Genomic DNA, 26,796 nt, shown 5'->3' with positions numbered 1-26,796 from the left:
TTATTCCCCTATATCCTCTTTTTCTCCATCTGAGTGAGCACGGTAAATCTGGACAAGTCAATGTGCCAGCACAGCACATTCACGGAGAGAGGCGAGTGAATTACTCTGGCAGACGAGCCATGGCTGCTGCAGTAATGGCAGACACACGCAATCTTTATTCATTGATGCACTGACTGAGAGCCATAGTGCATGTTGGGACAGGAAATTGAGCTATATAGAATTTCTTAAACGCTCAACTCTGTGGTGATGTATCATCATAATGTTGTCAAAATTGCAATGGACATTTACTTTTCTAAAATGACATTTTTGGCCCAGCATTCTAAAAATGGTCTCAAATCATCCGCATTTTGGTTTGAAACTACTGTAACAAAACAGAAATTGAAAGTTTATGTAGTTTAACAGCTCAAATCATAATCGTAGAAACTTAATTTACTCCTGTCACATACCTGGTTTTAGTAAAAATTGCTATTTTGATAGCAACCTTTACATTGATTAATTTACAGATTCATCCACACTTTGATCTTAATTCATAAATGTTTATTTAATTTATAAATACATTTTATCAAAGAAATATGAAATCAAATTTGAGCCCATTTACTTCCTTAATACATCCTTCCATATAACATCTAGCCATTTTTCTCTTTAAAATATCCTGTTTTAGCCTGAAATTCAATTGGCCTTGATTTTAATATAATTACATCAGAATCTAATTATCTCTTTTTGAAGTACAGGTCATTGTAGTTTGTAACATTTTGTTTGTAGTGTTTTGGCAGTTCAGGCAGTTTTGGGGGCGGTGTACGCGATGCGTGAGTGCTTTCCCTTGTAAATCCACTGCCCTCTCTCCCCACCATTAACTTTTCCCCCCTCCCTCGCTCCATCCCTGCATCCTTCCTTCATGAACGAGTGATCAATTAAAACCCTGTCCAGCCAGGGCCACACGTCAGCATTTCCTCATCTCTGTCAGTTTAGAGATCTAGATTTCCTATTTGTCTGCTCTAGTAGCTCACGTAACTCACGATACGATATATGAAATTAAAAATTACATTTATTTCAAAATAACAGGCACAGCCCTAATCGTCTCTCATTCTGCATCAGCAATGTCACACATTTCCCGCTCTAATTTTCAGCTCTATCATTTTCCTTATTTAAGCTACAGCCAGCCATGAAATGACGAAGCACAGACTACATATTAGAAAAGAATACTTTATTCAAAGATGGGAAATGGTTTGTGTCTGCATCTGAGAGAGAGAGAGAGAGAGAGAGAGAAATTTGAAAGTAATTTGCTTGGTCCCCCATTAAGACGAGATGGCTGGCATTTCATAAGAGCACAGCGAGCAGCAGCAATCTTTTGGCAGCGTGTACCTTTTTGGATGAACTTTAATTAATACCGGAACAACCACTAATTGCTATAATGACGGTAGCAATAAAGTAGTACTTGCAATATGTGCTGTCACCAGAAATGTTTCGCAGAAAAAAAGTTTTCCATCTGGTTTATCATAAAAATTCACCTGAAAGATGAGTCTAAAGGCAGATTTGAAACAGTATACAATCCATTTAGTGTGAAACCACAATACTCTTCAGTCATTCCTCTGAAGACCATCACTGTGAATTGTTCATCTGCAACTCTATTTCTGTTTTCTGTGAAGTGCCAGGTCCAGTAAGTCACATAACAAGAATTAAATTCAACAACACAATAGCCTTGTTTTCTATCAAACTCAACTAGAGCCACTCAACCTTCAAAGAAACAACCCAGGTTATTTACAACTTGTTCAGTGAAATCATTTCTATGCCACTAGCATCAACAAACCCAACTGCAAAAACAGGTTTCCCTGAAGATGTACCTCAGCTTACATTGCTTTCCAATGAACAGGAATGATCGTAATGATCAATAACAGCCAGTCAAGTTTTTAGAGGCATCTCCTGTTTGATTACTCATGAATATGGACCTGTGAATCTGAACAATACATATTTTGCATGATTTTATCAGAAGTACAATTTATGATACCAGACATCATAACACTGACCAATGGTTTAGGAGATTTTGCTTGTTCCCCATTTAGTATAGAGCTGTACTTGCATGACTGGAAATAGCTGATACCAATATGGTCACAAAGTGCACTGATTTTAAATAATTTCCTGAGCCCCTCAAATAGCAAGACTGGTTTAATGATATGGATTTGTGGTTGACTACTTGTTTGCCCAAACAATGGCAGATCGGGGTAATGTTCAGGAAACCTGTTTGGAAACAATGTTTGTTTGTTTTTTTTTCAAATTACACTCAATAGCTTTAAATGTCAAGAATTATTGACAAGCCAACTGAAATGGTAATATTTTGCTTAATGTTCATTGGTTGTGCAGTGCCCTACAAAAGTTTGAAAACATCCTAAGATATCACAGATATTACTAAGATAACACAGAATTCGTTCATGAGATGCAGGGTAGTAGAAAAAGGACCGCTAGAACCGTTCATGCGAAAGACGGCGCAAAAGATGTGAGACGCAAACGCAGCAGTGAAACATCCTTCGAGTCCATGTTTACATAGAAAACTATGGACAAGCCGAACAATGGATGCGAAAACAGCCCCCAGTTGGCTTTGAACAATGTCAGCACAAATCCTTCTCAAATCATTTCTTAGAATGGAAGCATTAAAGTAACTTGCAATTATTACTGAAGATCAATAAAAGTGATTTTCTTTCATGATGCAAATAAATACTCACCAGAGTTAGATTTTAATGCTTTTTACTGGATTTAACTGGCCTAGGTTTCTTTTTTGAAGATTATTGGGTCAGCACACTTTTAGAGCTTTAAGGATTGATTAACAGACCTATCACAAAATAGGTTACAGCAGCTTGCGTATGTTCTGGATACGTTAATATTTTATTCACGAAAAGGTTTGTGTAGTCTCTTATCAATGCAAAATCATCACAAAATGGTAAGGATTTATGCTGATATTGTGCAAAACCCCACTTTACCCAAGGCGTTTCCAAACATTTGTAGGACACTGTTTCTGTAAGTGGGAAAAACAGAGCAAGAATTTTCCTCAAATACCCGTTTTTTTTTTTAAGTGACAGTAGAGAATCAGGGCACAGTTGCTGTGGTTGTGGCTCTGCTCCTACTTAGATATTCATAGGATCATCTCTGAACACCTCTCACTGTCTGTCATTTCACAGAGATGATGGAAGTGAGGAAAGTAGATTCTACGCATGTCTCCACTGTCTTTGTGCCATTTCTCCAGTATGTCTCAGGGGATTATTAGTCTTTCTTCCCACATTCTCTCCCACTTCCCTTCCGCAGTATGTTTTTCTCTCCTCATCTGTTTTGTGACGGATGCACTCACTGTTTGGCTTTTTGGGGGCATGATGCGCTATTTCTCTCAAGCTGCGAAGCCATTTTTCCTCTTGCCAGTAAATGTTGCTGAGTCTCACTTACCCCCCAACCGCCTTCTCCGTCTGTTTCTGACCATCTCTCTCTAATTCCCCTATCACTCTTTCATTTTCTTATCCACTTGTCTGAACCACTTCTTCAGCCCATCCTTCTCTCGTTTTGCGCTGACTGTGTCTCTTTCTCTAATACACTCTGTCTCATTTTGTCTTTCATTACCCTTGTTCTGCTCTTGCCTCGTCGTCTTGTGAGGCCCTAATCTCTCCATCGGTCTACATCTCTGTCCACGTCAGAGGGGTCTTCCATCTTTCACTTCTTCTGTATCTCTCCATTATCTGAACTACTCAAACCCGCTAGCAGTTGTCCAACTCTCCTATCTGTCCTTGAAACAAGTGCCTTTTTCATTTTTTTAAGATGAGATTTTTTGATCTGGGTTCATATGAGCCATTCACCTCACGTCTGCCACTATTATCAATATTTCTCTCTGTCTCTTCTGCTCTTCCCTCCCTCTATCTTCATCTTCCCATTGATGAACGTTACCAAAATAGATTTTGACATCTTAGAGAAGTTTTGCACTGTGCTAGATGTAAGATGTACAATGTCACACAAGTTTGATTAACACTTTACTGGCCGTTCCTCAGAGGTTCATGTCGGGTTATGAGGCGTTCGACACAGTTAGAAGGTCAGTAATCAGTGTTTCACTTTTTATGTTTAGGTTTTCATTCATTCCATAGCCAAACATTTTACCATATAGCGAACCAACCCCTTCGTCATTTACAGACACCTTGCAGTGAAGGTCTTTAGCGTTCCACCACCATAGTTCAGTTTTAGATGTCTGAGCGAGCCTCAAATGTCCAATCAGAAGCGTTCTCGATCCAGACCTCAAGATTCTGCATTATTCCAAACACAGTCTTGGAAAAAAAGCTAAGTCACTGTTTTAGGGAGATGAATATTCTCCATTTACGGTCAAACCCAAGTTTCCCGAATGAACGTTCTTTTCCAACAAAGCAATCAGATGAAGTCCTTGGAAACTGCCTCCACAAAGTTAGGTGCTGACATAAGAATGGAGATGGTGCAGATGATGTTGAAAACGCTGAATGCCACCAGACAAAGTCGGTCTATTACGGCTGCAGCAAACTTCCACTGTTCGGCCACGCTGTCGTTCTCATCCTGTCCGCGGAACCTATCAGCAACGTATCGCACCTCTTCTAAAATAGCCTGAAGCTGTGGGTCTCCTCCGCCGCTGGTCCCCGAGCAAGAACAGCCTCCGCCGCCACCGGACACTGTGCTCGGACAACCCGTGGCCTCCAGATTGGGAGTGGGAGGCGGCGGAGGGCTGCAGAACTGTGAGGGCAGGTGAGGTGGCGGACTGGAGCCTACCGCTGGAGGCGAAACCACCGCAGGACGCGAGACACCCAACATGCTGTTTCTTTGCACAGATTCTGCGAGCAATGATGGTGGCGAAGCTTCGTCGAGACTGGAGAACCCGATGTAGAGAAGGTTGCCATTGTTGTTGGCACTGTTGGTCTGGTTGTGAAGATGGTGGGTGTGGCCGGCGGCTGCGGCGGCTTGAAGGAGGCTTTGGGGATGAAGCGGGTGTAGTGTAGAGGACACGTGGTGGTGGTGGTGGAGGTCTGCAGAGGTGGAGCCAGGTGCGTTTGGGAGGCTGCCGCTCTGGGAACCTGAAGAGCAACGTCTTAAGTGAGGGGCACAAGGAGGGCGCTCAGGGTCTTCACTCTCACCAGGACGCTTCATACGCAAAAACCAGGCCACCCACTGGAGTAGGACTAGCTGAACCTAAGAGAAGGCAGATGAACAGGGAGAAAGGTGTTTCTCCTGTAGTGTAGAAATACTTTACAAGTTAAATTTTTTTTTATGTTTGTTTTTATTTTGTATATTGTGTCAAATTTTTAACATTGAGTGATAAAATGTACTGTATACTGTATATATTAAATTAGTAAATTTAAATAGTAACTTTTTAATTTGCGCAGAAAAAGACAATGAATAAAAATAATAGTGCCTTTCTATTCTGACAGAAAGTCTTGGTTATTTATAAATGAAAAAAAAAATTTAAAATCCACATATTTTATATAAAAAGGTACATTGGACTTATTTATACAGTAAATCCTCACTCCAAGTTACTCTTTTATAATCAAAACGTATGATAAATAAAAGTCATCTGTCTTGAACTATATGGGTTTCTCACTGCTACCCATTCCAGTGTTGCTACTTGTGAATACTGTAAGGATGATTTATTCAAAACTGAATTAATAAAACTATGTAATTGGAGATATTTGGAGATACCATACTTTTCCTTCAAGTTAAGAATATTATCTTTGTATAAATCTCCAATCCTATGGTACCAACTTTTAATATTCAAAGCTAATGTTGTCTACTGAGAAAGCAGGATATGGGTAAAATTTGATTCAGTTTTAAAAGTAAAATCCAATGCGCAAGCTGATAATTTTATGTATTTATGTAAGAGGAAAATGCATTTCACAGCAGTGTGTCAAGCCATTTTGAACTATGTACTACATATGCTCTACACGTACAGTATAAACAAAAGGTTATACAGCACTGTCTGAACAACAAATAAAGCAAAATAATCCATGCAAACCTTTTTCAGCTAGCATCTGCTGAGTCAAGAGGGGAAAAGTTTTGGAAGGAAAGGAATTGTAAAACAGCAACATATGACAGCAAGGACTATGACGCAGAGAGAGATAAAGAGGTGACAAGCTAGAATTATTCAGTTGCACTGCCGAGTCCTGGCCAAGGAGAGGCATAAAGCATGGCAAAATGTACGACTAGTGGGGTTGGCAATGCTTTCATCCACAGAAAAACTGCAGTTTAAGCAACTAGGTCCTTTTTTGGCATCTTCACACTTTTTGGTGTATTAAAAGATCACTCAATGCAAGCCAATGCATGTTTGGCTATCGTAAACAAAAGCAATGCAACTAGTGCATTATCAGAAACTTTGCAGAATATATATAATGACAAAACAGGCATTACTAAGACACTCTAGACAGTTGAGGTGTGTGTTTGCCCTTGAGGGTTTGACAAGCATCACAACAACATCTTTCCCTGATCAGTATCCACCTTTTAGCATCTTCTTCTGAACTGTATCTCTTTTTAGCTCTTTAGATTGTAAGATAACTACCGTTGCTGTTACATAAGCATTGCTTTTTCCCAGTTGTTCAGATAAAGGGGGTTTTCTTTTTCAACTCCTTTGAGCCGTGGCTCTGGCGGACATTTTCAATAACTACACGTCGTGCATTTGGTGTGAATGTTGCTAAAAGCTGATCCCAGGATAGGATCCTATGACGTTGTGCTCTGGCAACTGTGTCACTATTATTATTGCTCATACTTTGATTTAGAGATTAAGTAAACCTCTAACCTTCAGTATTAATCCTCAAATTGTGCAGCTGAGATGTGCTACTACTTTTATGAGCCGTGAGGCACACAATGTTTGTCTAAAAAATTCCATTGACTTACATTTAAGGAAGACAGAAGTCATGTCTAAGGGCCAGAAAATCATTGAGATTTGAGCCTTTTTGCGGCCACCCTAACACATACACTACCATTGAAACAATACTTTTAATTAGCAAATATGCTTTCAATTCATCAAAAGCGACAGTAAATACATGAATGTTACAAAAGATTCCTATTTCAAATAAATGCTGTTCATATTTCTGCTCAAGGAATCCTGAAAAAAATGCATCATGCTTTTTACAAAAATATAAAGCAGCACAGCTGTTTTCAACATTAAAACATTTTCAATGTAAGAAATGTTTCTTAAGCACCAAATCAGAATATTAAAATGATTTCTGAGGCATCATGTGACACTGAAAACTGGAGTAATGGCTGCTGAAAATTCAACTTTTTAAATCGCAGTAAATAAATAGCTACATTTTGAATTATGGTCAGATAGAAAACAATTGTTTTAAATTGTAATACGCAATGTATGCAGCCCTGGTGGGCATAAAAGAGATCTTTCAAAACATTTTTAAAAAAAGCTTACCAAACATTTGAACAGAAGCACGTAAATCCAGTTGTGATGCAGAATTGATGTTAGTCTCATTGAGTAAATACACCTGTCAGCTTTCTCTTGTTGTTGCATTTGGCTTTGTAAGTGAATGGGGTTCGATCAGCAGGACCGGGGCACATCAGCTGAGCTGCTAATTGGCTTGCAGAACGCTCAAATACACTCATTCATCAGCGCCGACAGATCACAGATCTATATCCATCTGCATCCTATTTACTCATTTACTCCCCTTCTGTTGGCTTTATCTCTATTATCATTGAATTACTGCTTTCAATGCAACTGACATGAGAAACATTGCTGCTTGCATTTACGGATGAGGGCATTGATTGTGTATGTGTTTGTGTGTGAACAGACGTACCCATTTGGGCATGGTCCCTCCGTTGGGGTCATGATGGTGATATTGGAGCACAACCACCGTCGCAATAACTGACATTCCAACAATGATCATTATACTGGCAAAATACTGTCCTGAGAGAGAAACAAAGAGAGAAAGGCATGCATAAACCTTTCATTTATTACTCTCTTAGCAGAATAGCCTTTTATCATCCAGTCATGCTAGTGAAAACCAGGGCAAATGTAACAAAAAGGGGCATTGATTATAAAAGAGTGACGCAGGGAAGAAAGGCAGAATGAGGAACAGATGAGCGAACCATAAAAACTCAATCATAAAGGAGAGGGGGAAGCAGACAGGAGAGACAAAGCGCTGTGGGTGAACACTCTTCCAGCAAACGCATTTCTGCAGATTACATCTTTGCGGCTTCTGAGGGCCTATAAACCAGAGGGTGGGAAAAGAGAGTGTGGGGCGGATCGTTTTTTTCTGGAGGATCATCTCTAGGTCGGTTTCATTTTTTTTTCTCTCCTGCTTCTTCTCTCTCCTGACCTGCTCTTCATTTCCAGTTAGCGGTCTTTTGCGATTCATGTTGCAAATTACCATGAGAAGCCAAGCGTATGGTTGCCAAGACCAGGGCTTTTGGCCGTGATACAGAATGGTGATCAGTTTATTCTTCAGTGCTGCAATGTGTGCATCTCAGCACACGTAAAATATACATTCTTATGCACCAAATTTTACATATCATTAACAATAAGATCAAAGGCTTGAATGAAGACTCTTAATATATTTAAAGAGCCCTGTGTTGTCATTTGCAAAAGAACTAAGAGGGATAGATGCTGAAAAACTGAAACATACTTTATGAAACATACTATAGGAATAGTTCACCCAAAAATTGAAAATTTGCTCACCCTCAGGTCATCCAAGATGCAAATAAGTTTGTTACTTAATGAGAACAGATTTGGAGAAATTTAGCATTACGTCACTAGTTTACTAAATTGATCCTCTGCAGTGAATGGGTGCCGTCAGAATAAAAACATCACAATAATCCACAAGTAATCCACACCACTCCAGTCCATCAATTAACATCTTGTGAAGTGAAAAGCTGTGTGTTTGTAAGAAACAAATCCATCATTAAGAAATTTTAACTTTAAACCACCACTTCTGCTTAAAATACAAGTCCATGATCGATAACAACATTTCCTTCAGTTAAAAAGTTCATCCGCTGTTGTCCTCTAACATCAAAATCCACTGATATATGCTTGTAAACGATGCTTGCGCATATTTCTCTCCAGATTCGCATGAGACAACCTTTCTCTGGAGAATATTACTTGTATTTTAGCTGGAAGCCAAATGTCTTCATAATGGATTTGTTTCTCATAAACAATCAACTTTTCACTACACAAGATGGTATTTGATGGACTGAAGTCATGTGGATTACTTATGGGTTATTGTGATGTTTTTATCAGCTGTCTGAGCTCTCATTCTGACGGCACCCATTCACTGCAGAGGATCCATTGGTGAGAAAGTGATGTAATGATAAATTTCTCTAGATCTGTTCTGTTGAAGAAACCAAATCTTGGACATCTTGGATGGCCTGAGGGCGAGTACATTTTTGCAGCGAATTTGGATAAACAATTCTCTTAAAATGTTAAAATATTCACAAACACAGACATGCATGCTTTACCTATTAGCGGGATGGAGTCTGAGGTTGCTGGCATGATTTCTGCCACCAATAACATGAAGACTGTTAATGAGAGTAGCACAGTAATACCTGTGAATAGGTATAAAAAAAAAAAGAAATGACTGCATGAAACATACATGTATTTGCATAATGAATTATACACATATAACAAGATATTAAATGTTGACTGCTCCAGGTCGATAAATCGGTCAGTATTTGGACATTTTTAGATATGTATAGTTTCTTTTTTCAAACCTTTTCGACTTCATTAAACTGTATGAAATGAAAGTTTATTTAATCTGAGCTAATTAGCTTAAATTACTATAAATCATATTCTGTATTACTATAAGTCTTGTCTACAAATGGTAGTATATATATTATAAATAATAATTCTTTAATATGTATACATGTTATTTATTTTTCTATTCATTAGCATTAAATCTCCAGCCCCGCAGTGTAGATATTAGCATCTGCCATTGAAAAACTAATAGCAGTCGACCACTAAAATAAATGCATAGTTATATAGCATCTCTAGTTGTGTGCGACATTGGCACTACATAAGATGCCCAAACACAGCTTCTTATTGGATGTAACTCATCTTGACAGAATTTGATTGCATCTGATTGGACGGCAGTGCAAGGCTTGATGGAGTGATACATAAAGTGAATTACATCAGGCCATTTCTCTTCCTCAATTGCTCTTTAGTTCAATTCAAGTCATCTCCCTCCCTTTCCGGCTGCTATCCATCTCTCTCCTCTCTCCCCCCACACACACAATCCATCCATCTCTATCTGCTGTTTAAATCTGCTTCCGCTCTCTCACTCGGCCTCCTTCCTCTTACATATGTTTTTTTTTTGCTTAGATTTATAAGTGCTATCTTGGCATAATGAACACTCAATAAAATTATTGTCACAAATACTCCACCACATGAGACTAACTGAATTCATTAAAAAAACCCACTCTTGGCTTTACATCAGGGCTACCATTAAAATCTAAAATTAATTAATTTTGTTACATGCTGATTAATTGAACACAATTATTGGACCTTTCACTGTTTGCATTACTTTGTATTACAGCCTGTGCATTAGTGGTGGGGATTTTTCAGTAGGTGGCAACAAGTGATTTATGAGTGAGTCACTGAATTGTTCAATCAAATGATTCATTCAAAAACACTGAGTGATTCATAAAACAAGTTACTGTCTTAATAAGCGAATCACTGAGTCATCTACTTATCCGATTCATTCAAAAACACTGATTAATTTAGTTTAAAAATTAAAGTCATCAAACTTGTATGACTTTATATTATAGAAATAGCTTTTATATTTTACAGAAAAAATAAAGCGCCAAATGTGCTTTTTTATTTTTGTATGCGTACGCTAGTGTATGTGTACAGTCGAACGTGTAGACTTTCAAAGTATACTCAATTTTGGTAGGTTATCCCTAGAAAAACGTAAATTTACGTTTGAACTTTTTTGAGGTCTATCCTAAGCTAGTTTCTGATACTACATCTATCAAAGATGTTTCAATATTGCAGGCCGTGTTCCTGGAAAGTGCAATGCATTCTCTCTCTTTCTCTCTTACAAACATTGACTCATCACTGCTTTAATTACATCAATAGATTAATTGCCCATATGAGCGAACAGCAAAGCACTTCCCTTCACTGTGCTTGCAGTGATACACATTCTTGAACTGAGGAAACTGCCTCTTTTCCATTCTCTTTGGTTGCGCTAAGCTTCTGTCTTCTCGCTCTCCTCTACTTATATACTGTGAGTTCATGCCTCTTTACATTTCCTGACAGACATATCTAAAATTCTTTCCATTCAGTCTCTGGTGACTGTTTTTGTTCCTCTTTGAACTGTCTGCATCTTTTGATGGCAAAGGTCTCTTGACAGAGAGTGGAAAAACTGTAATGTAAGCCAAGCCCTTGATGTAAACCAAGAGTTCATTCAACATGACACAATCAGGCACCATCTATGAAATGAGCACCCACACATTTTCTTTTGCATGTCCCTGCTCTCTGTTTTGTGTCTAGACCTTGGCGAGGCTGTGGAATTATTTTTTCCTAGGCACTGAAATTGAGATATGCAAAAATATACAACATCTTTCTTCCAAATCAGTCATGTTTAGTTATAAAACATAGACATAATGTAACTCCAAAAAAAGAGGATCTTTAAATCTGATGCCATCTCCACTTTTTCCTGCTTCCATAAGCTGTCAATATATTTATCTTTCCCTGTCTGTCTTTCATAATACCTAGTGAAATCTTCTCTCCGGAGTCGGCAGGCAGTAGAAAGATAAGTAAGGTCATTGATGAAAGGAGGACGCAGGGAATGAGAAGGTTTAAGGCGTAGTAGAGCGTCCGTCTGCGGATGGTCACCACAAATGTCACATCTGGGTAGGGTTCCTTACAGCAGTCATAGTACAGCTCGTTTCTTGTGCCCGGCACACCTGATTAGACACAGAATGTGAGGAAAATAATGAGTATATAATGAAGGAAGGATAAAAAAAACGTGTACTTGTTTTTTCTGTGGATTGGTCTCATGTTCAAAGAGATGCTGTTGTCCTCGAACAGCCAAAGCTGCTCTTCCACCTTTGATCTACTAGAGAAAAACAACATCCTAATCAGCAGATGCCAGCCAGAAGCAAGTTCTTCTCTGCGACTGAGCATCATCCTTTTGTCTGAACATCATTAGAGATCTCCAAAGTTTTTTTTTTTAATAGTGTCCTCGGTAGCCTTTCAAAAAAGTAAAAGACAGACTGAAATATTTTCCCATTAGATTCTGCATCAAGTTTGACATCTGTGTTTGGTAACAAGACACGGAAAAACCAAAGGCATTTTGTGTCATTTTCTGTAGTCAGTGTCATTATATGAAAATCAATGGCAAGCACATTCTTCAAAAATACACCTTTTATGTTCTACGGAAGAGGAATGTTTTAGAACAACATGATGAAACAAAATAACCTAACCAAAAAGTTAACTAAACTGGGGTTTATGAGGGAACTGCAGGGGTTTCACAAGTTGATGAAAAGCTAATAATTAATTATACAAAATGTTAAGTTAAAAGAAATAGCTGCATGGTAATTGCAATATGATCCAGTGTATTCAGTATCTTAGAGCAGCTTGGTATCTTTAATAATTTAACTTATTTACACATTTATTTACATTTGTTTGGGACAGACGTTTACAGCAGTATTCCACCAAAATAAAAGCTCAATGATTTAAAATGTTTAAAGCTTGAGGGCTTGTTTGAAAGTGAAGAATTTAAGACATAATTATTATTATTATTGTAACTTGTAGTGTAAAGTTAATGGACTGAGACACTAGCACAACTAAAAAGAGGTTTGTTTCCACTTTAAATTCCAGCTACAAAGTCAAAATAAACCTCTTTTTACTGTGAACATGCAAATTTGTCATTGGATTATTGAAATAGTAATTTAGTAATTCTCTTGGGTACTGCAAGTAAATGTTTTAGGTTAACCAAAAGTTTGAGAACCCCTGCTTTAAAGCATGGTTAACCAACTTGAGCAGCTTTTTAGCCACCTACCAGATTTAATTAGGGACCATTTACATGAACTAGTATGACTAACTAACATTTAAGCAAGGAGTAATTACTCAGTGTTGGGGTTACGCAATTACAAGTAACGCAAGTTACATAATCAGATTACATTTTTCAAGGAACTAATAAAGTAATGCATTACTTTAAATTAAATGAACAAGAAAATATCTGAGTTACTTTTTCGCAAGTTACTTTTTTTCCTATTTATTCACTGACACATTTCCTGTCCCCGTGTTGACAGAAATTGGGAGTAAGTGCAGAGGCATTTTCTTCAGCCTGAGGCTTATTCATTTCACTCTTGGTGTGAAGAAACCAACCTATGATTTTCATATAACTGATTTGATGTTATAACCAAGTCTATAATCAGCAGGTTGTTCAACATGTCACAGATTGATCAATAATGGCTGTAATCCAGTGAAATAAGTACCTAAACCAGTTTGGACCAATTATTGATCATAAATAAGCAATTCTGACCACACAGAAAATCAACAACCATAAGATGGTTTGGTAACACTTTATTTGAAGGTGTCCTTGTTACACATGTTACATGTACTTACTATTACAATAACAATTAATTTATGCATAATTACATGCAAGCAACGCTAAGCCAAACCCTAATAAAGTATAAACGTAAGTACATGTAGTTAATTAATATTCATGTATAATTACACAAGGACACCTTAAAATAAAGTGTAACCGCTGGTTTTAATTCCAACAGGGCTGTATTGTCAAGACAATGTAAACCGTTGCGGTCTTTCTAAAAATGTTAAAGAAAAGTTCAAGAGAGTGACTGGCGTGATATTACAGATGTGCACAGCAAAATAGCGAATTACACAATGAAGCAAATGAGAAGAGAGTCAGTAAGAGACAGAATTGTGCAGTGCAAGATGTTTTTCCAGTCCGCGTCCTCTTATCCACTCAATTTAATTACATTAATTTGAATACTAACAGGCTCATCGGATGAATATGAATGGACATGAATTTAACAAGATATGGGCTGGATATGTTCTTTTCCGATTCTGAAGCAATTTCAGTTCTACACAGCTGGTAAGAGGCCTATAAGCTTTGAAGGTGTACTTACAACATCTGTGCTTATCAAAAATATGCAGTATGCATTTTAAACATTATGCATCTGCCAAACTGACCTCTCGCTGCCTAAGCCATTGGCAGTTACTACAGCAACAGAAAGCGCACATCATAATCTGCCTGTGGGTGTTACGTTCGCTTGGTTGTGAGAAGCTTACAAGGGATGTTGTCTTTACTCACTCACCCACAAGATCCCACTCTCCGTTGGGCATGTAGCCAGAGATATCAGCCTCATTCATCTGGAGATCCAGCAGCCATCCGTCAAACGTCCACGAGCCGAATTTAAGCTCGCACTGCTGGATGTCAAATGGAAACCAGCGTACATCCACGTTACAGGTGCTCATGAAGATACCTGGGATAAAGAGAACAAATATGAGAAAAACATTTTCATTCTGATTTTAACTGCTTGACGAATGTACTGCCTTGAAATGCCACGGTGCTTCTTCATCAGAGCCGTATTGCAGCAGCCAACGCCAAATTGAATCCAATTGACCTTTTCACTGGAGTAAAACCAGACAGTTAAAAGATACACATTCAGAAATGCGGGAGCCCTAGGAAACACCATTACATAAAGACCTTTATGCACTGTACGGATAACCAGGCTGACACTCTCATTATTATTACACACAGACACCAGCTAGATGAGTCATATCTGCAACCAAATAGAGTCACTCAAGTTTAAATACCGCAAATTAGGCAGATAAACTCGTTTATTGTTTCAAACAGCTCGCAAATAAGCCATTTTGAACACTGAAAAGAAAAATTATGACAGATGGATGGGACCAGTAATAAGAGTAATTTGTTTCATACCACAGAGTGGTTGAAGAGCTTTCTAATCAGATACTTCCATATTTATTGAAGAAATCACACTGGAAATGGAACAAAGGTATGAAAAGGGAAGCTTATGTTGCCTCTGAACACTGATTAAACAATCCAGCAAATTTACCCAAAAAGCACACCATGAACCTTTTACAGTCTGTTGTGAATAAGTGATTCTCACATAGCAAACATTTTTAAGTAAATGCACAAGGACTAAATTGCCACAGATGTATAAGTGAGCAGTACTTGTGCTTGAATGGAATTATTGAAGAATAACTGACAAACTGCAAGCTGTAGCACAACACTTTTAAATTTCAAAAGTGTTCTGAGTGGCTGTCAGACAGTTGCTATCTGGTTTCTGTGGTGTTTTCGGTGGTTGCTCTGTTAATGGCCATGAAAAAAGCTCATCCTGGTTTCAATCACTTATCAAACTAAAAGCACATGTATCATTCATGATGAGGGTGAAGTTACAGTAGGCTTAGGAGTTTGTTCAAATGAACAAAGTGAGAGTGATGTTTTCTGTAGCAAACACCACTAGTGATAGGAGAGCATAAGTAACTCAAAGCATTTCAGTGCATTTCAAAGGAGAAAAAAACATGGTGTTCATTCCCTTGACTACGCAAAATACATTTTAGACTTTGAAAAGTAGTGTTTCCAGAGCTGAGGAAAAAATGGATACAACAGCTAAAAGGTTTCTTACAAAAAGTGAAACATTGATTTTCCGAGAAAAAGTGATATTTTTCAGGTCATACATAATGTTCTGCTGTACTGACCCCATCCGCAAATCTCTTCAAACCTATCTACACTGCTTCAGAAGATTCCTAAATAATTCACCTCTGTGCTGCGCCTCTGATATGAGACAGAAGATTCTCTTTAATCTATGGTCCAGATGAAGACCAGAAAGTCTTCTGAAAATGGTCCCAGGATCTCAATTCCCAGTTTTGGGGGGAAAAAAGAAGAAAGAAAAAAACACTTTGAAAATGCTTGGCCTGATCATAGACATATTATATATATATATAATATTATTATTATTATTATTATTATTATCATTTCTGTCATGACAACTTTTAGAGGGATTGGCATGGTAATGTACATGACATTGTTAATGTGTTTGGTCTTGGCGGAATATCTGCTGCTGCAGCAGAGCAAATACCGAGACTTGTTACTGACAATACATTTCACCGCATGTAAGAAATACTGCTGCTGCACATATAACATATATGAATAACCCCCATAGCATACATAAATCACCCTGTAGCATATCTATACAGGTGGAGCTGGGGAAGGTGGAGGGTTTCTGAAGCATGCAGCAACCGTAAGTATTTTTCAAATGTTGAGCTGTAATCTCATTGGCTGCTGATACAAAAAGAACCAATCAGCTGCACCATGATTTCATTATATCAGATTGAATTGTAATTGTCATTTTAAAAGTACGGGACATATCAGTATTTCACATCAACTACCTATTTGCAATGATATTATCATCCCTTTTTATGGTTGCTTCTTCAATAGGTATAATGAGGTCTTTTTGCATATTTTGTTGTCAGACTGGTATAAATAATATTTAACTTAGAAAAATCACAACTCTTCTCAACAAGCAACATCCAGTGCCTATTTATATGCCCAAATATGCCTAATACTTAGGGTTTTGCTTAAATCCCTAACCCTAAGTATACGAACAATTTGCCTTATAAAGGAGCACTAATTACATTTAAGCCTACTTATGGAACTGGGGGTCTTCCATGTGGCTACGATCCAATGCCAGTACTATTTTTTTTTTACTTTAGAAAAAACTGTCGTAGGCACAAACTAAAATATGCCGCTGACAGTGATACAAAGTGGAGGGAGTCATTGTGTGACTCGCTTATAAAAATTAGTCAGTCTTGCATTTCCAAAGGTTTCCCAATCACAAAAATCATTCCACTGAGAATTACTCAAACTGACCTGCTTTTTTTGTCTTTGCTAACCGGACCCCCTCTAGCATATAAAAAACCTCCTCTGATATCTTGACATTTAGAGAAATCTTATCCAGAGCAGTTTACAGTACACTCAAGAGCACAATGGTGACTTTTTCAAATCAGTTTAAATCTAAATCAATACCGGACTTAAACACAGCTCAGTCTAAGCACCTCAGACCTGGATTTTTGCTGCCTTTCTTCTTCATGCCGACAGCTTCTACTCCAGGGAACCAGGTGACTAATCCTAAAAGCTAATCAATAAGAATGGCTAGTGAGCTAGCAAACCCACTCCCGCTAAATGGATTCTTCAGACGAGAGGCATGGGGTAAGCAGTACAGATGCTGAAAAATATTGAATAAGATGACGCAGGGAAGAGCAGAAACCTCTCGCTGAGTGAAGCAGCCGGTGCATGCTAAAAACCTCTTATGAGCGCTTAGACACCTGCTAATCACGTTTTCATATGTCTCGGCTGATATATGTAATATTCATGTAGTTTTAAGTGCTTCATTGGTCACCACCACCTTTTTGTCAGTAGTATATATATATACACAGTGTTTGCATTGTGAGGACTCTCTGAGATAAACAAAATGAGAAAGACTCAGAACCAAAACCTCATCAAACCAGTCTTTGTACAGCAAAAATGGTCCAAATACACACCCTGTTTTTGTGTACCTCATTCAAACACATGCAGGCACTGTAGTTCGCCTTGAATCTGTCAGAAAAATGAGTCACCTGCCCTACAGGGCATCTCCTGTCAGTACCAACAGGAATGCCACCGCAAATGCGGATGAGTCAATATTAGAATAGGGTAATCTACTCTGAAATTAAGTTTGCTGTCAACACAAGCCGCTCATTGCAGATTACTTCTAAATGAGTCTCTGATCTACTGCACACTTATAGCAATCATGTACATATCATTCTAAATCAGAGTATTGAGGAATCATGAAAGCTTTCAATAACAGATTCAGGTCACATTTCAGTCCCATTTTAAATAGAAAGAAAATTAAGCCTTTCCTATAAATGCATTATTTGATTTTATTAATCATTTTTATTTCATGTTTTTTTTCCTATCATTTATTTATTTGCATAATTTGTATTGCATGACAATTGAACAAATACATTATAAATTATATATATATAATTTTTTTTTTTTTTTTTTGCACAATGATTACACATTGTTGTAGTTGTTTATAGCTTTTAATTTATGTTGATTTAAATAAAAAACAAAAAAATATTTGTCCTTATTTGTCGAGAAAATAATGTATACTAAAAAAATAATTAAACAGACTTTTTTTGTTGCAAAATACACTCTGGACATGATTTATATGATTTGCTCATTGGAGACAATCAATTAAATTCATGAAATGAGACAAATGTGGTATATTTATAGGTGTTGTAACACCTTTCACTGCAAGTATCTTCTTATCTTATCTATCCGTGCTCATAACATCACTGACTGACACAGATGCCAGGACAAACAGTTTCAGCAAATAAACAAAGCTTTATTTTTTTCTGTGTGTGTGTGTCCCTGGCATCTGCCCAGATCGCTGGATTACCAAAATCTGTTCACGCCCACAAGCCACAAATGAATAAACATATTTCTGAAAACAAGATGTGAGATTTTCTCTCTATTTATGTCTGTCTTTTTCCTCCCTTCTTTTCTTCTCTCCTCGTCTCTCTGCCTGACTTGACTTCAAAAAGGCATTTGATTTCTGTTTGCTGCTGAGGGACTGGATGACTTTAATGCGAGAAAGAGAAAAGCAGCGTTAAATTGCGATGAAATAAGCGTGAGCTGCAAATACGATCTGCTCGTGATAGCAAATGTGAGTTTGTTTGCATCTGCAGTGACTCTGAGGGTTATTTAAAGACTTCAGCTTTAGTGCTGTGCGCGTTGTTGTGTATGAATATGCATACGCATGTAAAAGATAGAAAAAGAGGTGTTTTTCTACATAGACATGAACTGTGAATCTATGAGACCGGAGAAACCATGTCATTGCTTCAGCCTGGTTTAAACATACAATGCATATATTTTCATCAAAGGGAGATTTCCGTTCTCATTCAGTTTTCCAAAAATAAATGCAATATGCATTTGCAATGCATATTCTTAAGCACTACTGCCCTCAGAGGAAATAAAGTAGCTGTAACATAATTCATGAACTTCCCATTTCCTTTTGCACCATAAACGTCCCTGTTTCTGATGTACAAATCTATAAATTGATGATCCATGAACCATCATTTACTATGATACATGAAAGAGGCTTCTTTGATTTCCATATTCAGTATGCAGAGAACTCTTTAATACTTAAACGGCTTTAAAAAAAAATACATCTTTTCATCTGTATGAATGCATTTATACCAACAACATTCATATGTATGCTTCAACTGTTGCACTTCCCATAAAACAGGTGACCTTTTCCTGCTGCCTTCCTATGTTTATTTCCATGCAGAAATCATAGCTTAACGCTTTACTTTGAATACCACTGGCGTTTTTGGTTTATGAACCGCAGCATACTATTACTTTTATCATTATATGTACCATATACCTTAAGCATAAGCGTTCGCACTGACCTGGAGGCAGGTAGTTGCAGTAGCCACTGGAGTTTACTACAATATTCGATTTGAAGGTTGAGTCAAACTTGTCATCTGCACTGCAAATGGAGAAAGGGTGCATACATTAGACATTTTATGTTGGGTATAAGGAAATATTACAAGCCAGATTCAAACAATGAGCACCAAACATGAATGTTCACATTTAAAAAATACCAAGCCACAGCTCCAACATCATTTTTTTCAAGACAAAGACATGATTAACATTCAGAGACAGTGATAAGGACAAAATCTGGATGCAAATTTAGGTAGTCATCAGATTAACTTAAAGTGAAAGCTAAATATGAGAAAAGATTCCTGCGGTTCATAAGGTTATAACAAGGTCCGAATGAATAATGTCCTTTTTAAAAATTAGCTTAAGGCCGTGATTAAATTTAATGTACAACTAAGTAGCAAGCTCCCAAGTGAATCAGCTCTGAATTAAAAAAAACTGGGAGTCTACAGCGAAGGATGTTAATAGGCTGTTTGGACACCAGCTCTTCGACTAAACGATCTGCTTTTGCCCAAGGACCAAATTTTCAGTTCATTGATCTGTAGTTGCTCTTCTGTTTAGCCCCACACTTTGAATTATGGCCCCAATACCGCAATCCTCAATCACACGCGCACAAACTAACGTCTGCTGATTCCAGTTCCCAAGGATTCTTTGCCCAAGCACACGCAGATAGCCATTTTTGAAGTTGCGGTTGAAAGTATATCATTTCACTGAAGGATTTTCTTCTTATTCTGAAGTGTCTGCCTGCATGATCACTGTAATTATTGGATTTCAGATCTATTGCTTCATATCTCGTTGAAGGATGTACCATATACACTTATTTATAAGTGACTTATAGGTATTTATAAGAGAAAATAGGTACTCAGATACAAGACGCAAGATGGAAATGTATCCCCAAAAGAAAAGCAAAACAAAACCACCTTACAAAGTGAGAATAATGCTATGAATGGAAAAAAAAATGTCATGTTTCAGTAATACAAATGCCTATATACCTATTGTAGAGCAGGATGTCTGGTGTCCACACTTGGTCTGTGGTGAAGCGAAGGTTTTTGACACCTGGGTACTCAGATTGGTTCCACTGCAGATAATGATCATACCAGTGCTGAGGAATATATAAAGAACTGTGTCAGCCGTCTCAACACATGTACATGTATTCAATTAGCATGCTTTATAAGGCCAGATTTAATAGATTTCATATTTTGACTCATGACCTACAAACAGTGGCGCCTCCAGGATTTTTTTTATAAGGTGGCCGAAAGGGGCCAGTATAAAATGTTAGGGTGGCACAATACAAAAAAGTGTTGCATGCCTAAATCTAATGGCAGACAATAATTTTTGGTGTTACCATTCATTCTGGGAGCATATAAAGTTCAGTAGGCTATTACTATACAGAGCAAAATATAAAAATTCTGTATAGAGCAAAATAGAAAAAAAGTTGCTCTGCAATTCAACTGCAAGTACCCTCAAATTTATTTGGAGTGCAAATTCATTTCAAATGAGAGTAAAAGTAAACAAGAAGCATAGATGTTTAACCCATCACTTCATCAAAACAATTGGTACACTGACTGTTGCAGTAAATTAAGCTCTAAATGTTCTCAGAATTTACAGACCTTTTGCTGAAGAAGGTGGATGTTGAATGCTTTCCTCTTCATTTCGATTATTTATCATAAACCCTACATTTTTGTGGAAATATGCTGTCAGTGCTTAATTTAAATATTTTCTGTTTCTGTTGTCAGACATAAATTAATAAAATACTACTCGTCTATTTGAGTAACAAAAACTGTTCTACATATGTGACTTTAAATGTTGCCCAAATCTGCAATTTACAGATCAACTGATGGAGTAACAGGGCTCTACGCTTACTTTTCTTTTTAGGAGCACGGTCAAAAATTTAGGAGCACCTTCTAATCAATAATTAAAAATTCTGATAAAAAATTAACCTTCCCATTACGAGGTGATATTTGACTCCTTAAAGTGATTTACAGGGAATTTTGTTTTTACCTTTATAATGGCATTTTTCTAACTTTATTAAAAGTATGTCGTCTTTTATTTATCAATTCAAAAATGTATAAGCTTTTTAACATTTCTAATTAAAACAACAGAATGAAAAGTATAATAAGAATAAGTTATCAATCAAATGAAATCAGTATTTAAGGAATACATTTGTACAGAGGTGGCACCGAAGAACACACAAGTGGCTTGTAGGTGTATTTTCAAACGTTTAATAAGGCTGAGAGTGCAATTAAATTCATAAATTCATGTTGAGGTTAATGTTTTAAATATAAATCTTTGAATATAGAAATATTAAATGATTTAAATAAGAGGAAATACACTTTAAAAATTAAACTAAAACTGCCAGCAGGTGGCGGCATGTCACTGATTTTATCACTGAATCATTCATTTATTTGATTCGTTTGAACGGCTGATTCATTCAGGAACGAAGCACATGACTGTCTTTATTGACACTAGATTCCTTAAAAACGCAGCTCATGCATAAACAAAACACCGCTGTGTTTGAATGGAGATGCACAGCGGCTCAGCTGTTATTTTGTCGGAAACTATTTTCGTTGACGAAATAGAGCAAAATAAGGCAATACTGTTGTAGTCAGAAAATATAAGTCACTTAAATTAATATTAACTTCTTGTTTAATGAACTGTTGTATTAAATCAATCACATTTGCAAACTCCCTTAATAATCATTCAAAGCTGTCACTCATCTTAGTTTGCGATCTCACAAAACTCTATTATAATCAGCACTGCACAGTGAATCTCTAATTTATAGTCTGTCTTCGCGTTGTTTGTTATAATGAGTGGATACGTCTGTAAGTGATAGGCTACATTACTCAACGCAGCCAAACACGTTGTGAGTATGTTAGAAACCTTTGAAGCTCCTTCAGTGCAAACTCAAATATGCTGACTGGGTCAGTTTCACGTTTCTCCTAAATATTTTTTTCATAGTCACACGCAGTAGCCTAGTTTTCAGTCTCAAATGCAACTGAAATGGTCGCACTGTAGAGCCCAGAGTAATATTAATCTAATAAAAACTTAAAGTGTTCGACATGTGAGCAACAGCAATAGATCAGTTCCTAGTTAATTAAGTTTTACTTGTAAGTTTCCTCTCCCGCGTTGATTGCGTTGAGGTAAAGAGGGGGAGGGGTTGAGAGCGAATTCTACGGAACACATAATACAAGTTTATTATATTTATTTTTAATGTAGTGTTTCGTCAATGTCCGTGTTAATTTATATATAAAAAAAAATATTATTCTAAAAAAAATCCACTCTTTCTGTTTGGGGGGGCCAATGGGGTGGCCGTGGCCCCCCCGGCCCCCCTTGGAGGCGCCACTGCCTACAAATGACAAATTACAGTGAGGCACTTACAATGGAAGTGAATGGGGTAGATTTTTGGTGAAATGCACCATTTTATAAAAGAAAATACATCAAATCTGTTCAAATTAATGTATTATTTGAGCTTTAAAGATGTCTAAATTATAAATTGTCATGTCAACAAAGTTTTGTGGCTTTGCTATTAATAAAGTGAGTATTTTAATATTTATGGATTGGCCCCGTTTCCTTCCATTGTAAGTGCCTCACTGTAATCCAGATTGTCCTTCATTTTCTTTACAACAAGTGGAATCAACATTATGCTACAAATGCCACAAATCTGTACTGAACCCAGAACAACTGATGTCCTAGATATACTGATATATCATTCGGTCACTTAGTTAAGCAAAACTACTAACTGATGTGGCTTACCATGTTTAGCCAGATATTGGTGGTAAGTACTTGATTTTTCTCATCCTGTATAAGTAAGAAAAGTTAGAGTGCATTCAAAATCAATTGTGAGCTTAAAAATAAATGTCACAAAATGACAAATGTAAGTACAACTTAGGGAGTGAAATTAAAAGTCAGCCAGTGAAAGCTGGAAACAGATTGCCATTTTCAGCTCTAGACAAATTCAAAAAGTATTTTGGACAAAGAGCATCAATATGCTAATAGGTGGTGACAACAGAAAACAAGGTGAGCCGAAGGGGGAAATAAGATCATGAAACAAATTCGTGGAACACGAATTTCAGACAGGCTCAGAGAGCAGTATGCAGAGAATTTGAGAAGTATATTGTAAATAATTTAATGGGTCAATAAAATATGGTTACTAAGGATGCCAAAAAATCTTGAGTGACTTACCACATCCATGATCTGTATCAAGCTCATAGACAGAAAGACAGTTAGAGGTTGAGAGTCATTTGCAACAGGCCTTTCCATGCGGTTATAATCCTTCAGGAGGTTCTTCAACAGGGTCCGCTGGTATGGACCTTGCACCGACACTGACAGAAAGACATGAATGTACTGTACAGCCCAAAACAGAGACTTCAAAACAAGACATTCATTCACTGAGCCGAGATGGAATGATAAAACAACAGATAGACAGTCATATAGATAGATAGAGGTGAGGTGTAAGGTGGGCTATAAAGTATGTCTCAGATATATGCCACCTTTGCCAATTGCTAATTAGTGTCATTAGCTTTTACCTTAAATTTTGCTGTCATAAATTCTTAAGATGTACATCTGTGAAGGACCAGAGTTTAAAAACTCAATTATTTCTGCCTAATAGCCCCAGAAAAGAGGTTTAAAAGCTGCGTGAAGAGTGTGTGTATGTGCATGGCATGCGTGGAAACGATATGTCTGAATGGAAGACAATGAATGTAATATTTAAAAGCAAGAATGGGCCCACTCTTGAATTTAGCCACAACAACAGGCTTAATATCATCAGATTCCCACTGACGTTCTCAACTGACTGTGACCACTAGCAGCAATGAAACGAGAATATAGAGCTTGTAGCATTACTGACATGACAAATCCTTCAGGGTCATTCTGTGTTGTTTAGCAAAAGCAATGTTTTTCAGGTACAAAGACATTCCCTAAAGGGCACGAGACTCAAGATAAGCCAAACCCACCTGGAATACATCGTTACTAAGATTAAGACAATAGAAATAAAGGTGGAGGGCTGCCATTGTTTACATGAGTGAGGTAAGCAGCGTATACCCTTGTGGTGATTGACAGAATTAGAAGAACATGCTCCGCCTACTTACACATCTGTGAACCTCTCACTCTTCAATCAAAACACCAAATGTGAATACAGTGAGGGTGTAAGTGTCATGTGTTCACCAATAATTTATATTTGAGGATAATTACATTTAATAGTTAAAATGTTCTTTCATCAATGATCACAGACTCTGATATATCCATAACCTTCTATCTGGGAATTATTTTACATGGATTTGCTCATTAAAAAACAGAAAGGTCAACCCTGAACACATAAAGGAGAAGGTATTTATTGCTTTATTGCAGGTTCTGATTAATCATTTCTTGAACTTACGGTAGAGGCAAGTAAATAATAAGAGCTGCTGACAGAAATATCTGAAGAATGGAAGTTGTAATTTAAACATAGAATGTGCTGATATTAAGCAAATATCTACCTGCTTTTTACAGTTATTATTCTGTTTCAAGTCTGATAGACCTCAAGGCAATTTGTTTTTTGATATTTGTTATTTTATCTAATATTTAAATAAATACTGTATATTTAATCACTGAAATATTAGGTTCATACTGCATGACTGTTTCATATTCTAATGAGAAACAATTATATACAAACATTCACACGCAGCTGCCCTTCATGAAAAATGTTACATTTTTAGTGTTTAAAAAGATGTAATTAATTTTCATATTCAAAAACTCCCTGGACATTGTATAAAATGTAAAGATATCACTGGTTTGATTTCTTTTATTTCTCTGTGGTGTGTTTTAACAAATTAAAATTACAAGTCACCTTTCTGAAAAGTGCATGAATACTTTGTGGTAAAAGGAAGTGTTAATGCTTCAAAAATATTAGTCTAGATCAGAGTCAGAATAAAGACTAAATCTTACAATTATTATTGCCATTTTTCCACACATTACTGGAATCTCTGAAAACACAAAATAAAACATAAAAACACACAGAAAAATAGTAAAATCAACAGAAACCAATACTTTTTCAGTATTTCCATCAACACGCTTCATTTTCTGCAACTGTGAAAACATGAAGCCGCTGAATATTCTATGGTGTGACACAATTTTAAAAATTATAAAGAGAATTATATATTAAGAGAATGTACGTGAAACAAATCCAGATGGCCTGGTGTGAGTCTGACAACCCAAATAAAAGTTCTGCTTTATGACAGACAGGCGAGAAGAGAGGGAAAGAATGAAAGAGAAAATAGAGAGAGGCTTTCCATGGCAACACACACACACACACTCCCTCTTTCTACTCCACTGCAGCAACATGTCCACTACAACACCGGAGATCTGAATCTACAAATGCATTCTGTGCCTCCATCACCTCCATGCAGTCTATGTACTCATGGATTTAGAGGAATGAACAAGAGAGAGAGAGAGAGAGAGAGAGAGAGCGGAGACGGGAGGGGGAGAGAAGGTGCAATTTATGATTGCAGCTTCTAATTCTTCATGGCAAAGCAATTTTGTTTCATTCTGCCTCTCGTTCCCTCCGATTCCATCTGATTTTTCTCTCTCTCTTGACTGCAACAGTGGTAAAACACACACACACACACACACACACACACACACACGAAACATCTGGTGGCACAAGGTTGCCCACAGGCAAACAGGTTTGCAGAGCGCACATATGAGAGGACCAAAAAATAATAATAATAATAAAATAAAAACCCAAGATCTTATGCTGCTTTCTTTTAAAATGTTTCCTTCTCTTTCCTAAACAACTGTTTCATACACACACAGATTTATATACTTACATGCATGTGCACATAGTGAGGAACCTACCCTGAATCAAAGCGGAGATCCCACATAGAGTGAAAGCCAAAGAGTGCCACATTCCAGGAGATATGAAGGAAAAGCAGGGCAGAAAAAAACAGGAATATGTTCGGATATGGAAAGAGGAGAAGGAAATATCCTGGTGGAGTGAAGGAGAGGAGAGGAAAGCAAGAGCTGGCTTGATGCAAGCAGTGGACAGAATAAATGTGGAAGAGAGAGAGGGGGAGAGAGTGAGAGAAAGAGAGAGAGAGACTACCCGTGATGTCGGCAAATCGCAGCAAGTGAGAGAAAAGGGGAAAAAAAGACCTGATTGATTTGAGACTCACAAGTCAGCTTTCTCTCCACCCAAATCTCTGAGATTCCCTAAGAAGGACAGATGAATGAAGGGGGATTGGAAATACAAAGAGAGGGAGATCAAGGACATAAAAGGGGAAAGGGGAAACTGATCTTCCCGTCTACCTAAAATAATCACATTCAGTTAAATCCTACTCTCTCTCTTTGTCCCACTTTCCTTCTCCAT

General features: G+C 37.3%; 1 protein-coding gene across 1 annotated transcript; it reads right to left on the bottom strand.

Moving 5' to 3' along the window:
- Window positions 1–1,230: 1,230 nt before the first annotated feature.
- Window positions 1,231–26,796, bottom strand: chrna11 (cholinergic receptor, nicotinic, alpha 11). Its single transcript, XM_058752521.1, has 12 exons — window positions 26,766–26,796; window positions 26,603–26,639; window positions 25,377–25,414; window positions 23,637–23,776; window positions 23,208–23,252; window positions 20,447–20,556; window positions 19,424–19,503; window positions 14,263–14,430; window positions 11,689–11,883; window positions 9,439–9,525; window positions 7,782–7,891; window positions 1,231–5,178 (listed from the first exon to the last, which is right to left on the bottom strand). Exons 1-12 carry the CDS (start codon window positions 26,794–26,796, stop codon window positions 4,393–4,395), a joined length of 1,827 nt encoding a protein of 608 aa, XP_058608504.1. The 3' UTR covers window positions 1,231–4,392.

Source organism: Onychostoma macrolepis, chromosome 19 (assembly GCF_012432095.1).
Source record: "Onychostoma macrolepis isolate SWU-2019 chromosome 19, ASM1243209v1, whole genome shotgun sequence".
Classification (NCBI taxonomy): domain Eukaryota; kingdom Metazoa; phylum Chordata; class Actinopteri; order Cypriniformes; family Cyprinidae; genus Onychostoma; species Onychostoma macrolepis.
This window is presented reverse-complemented; position numbering and strand designations above follow the sequence as displayed.

What these genes read in the sequence shown, in the direction of transcription:
- chrna11 (XM_058752521.1), bottom strand. Translation starts at nt 26,796, where the DNA reads ATGGAGAAGGAAAGTGGGACAAAGAGAGAGA. An exon ending in GAAAAATGGCAATAATAATT is followed by an intron (nt 23,777 to 25,376) that starts GTAAGATTTAGT and finishes TCTTTCTGTCAG; the next exon opens with TGTCGGTGCAAGGTCCATAC. An exon ending in CGGAGAGAAGATTTCACTAG is followed by an intron (nt 9,526 to 11,688) that starts GTATTATGAAAG and finishes ACCTATTCACAG; the next exon opens with GTATTACTGTGCTACTCTCA.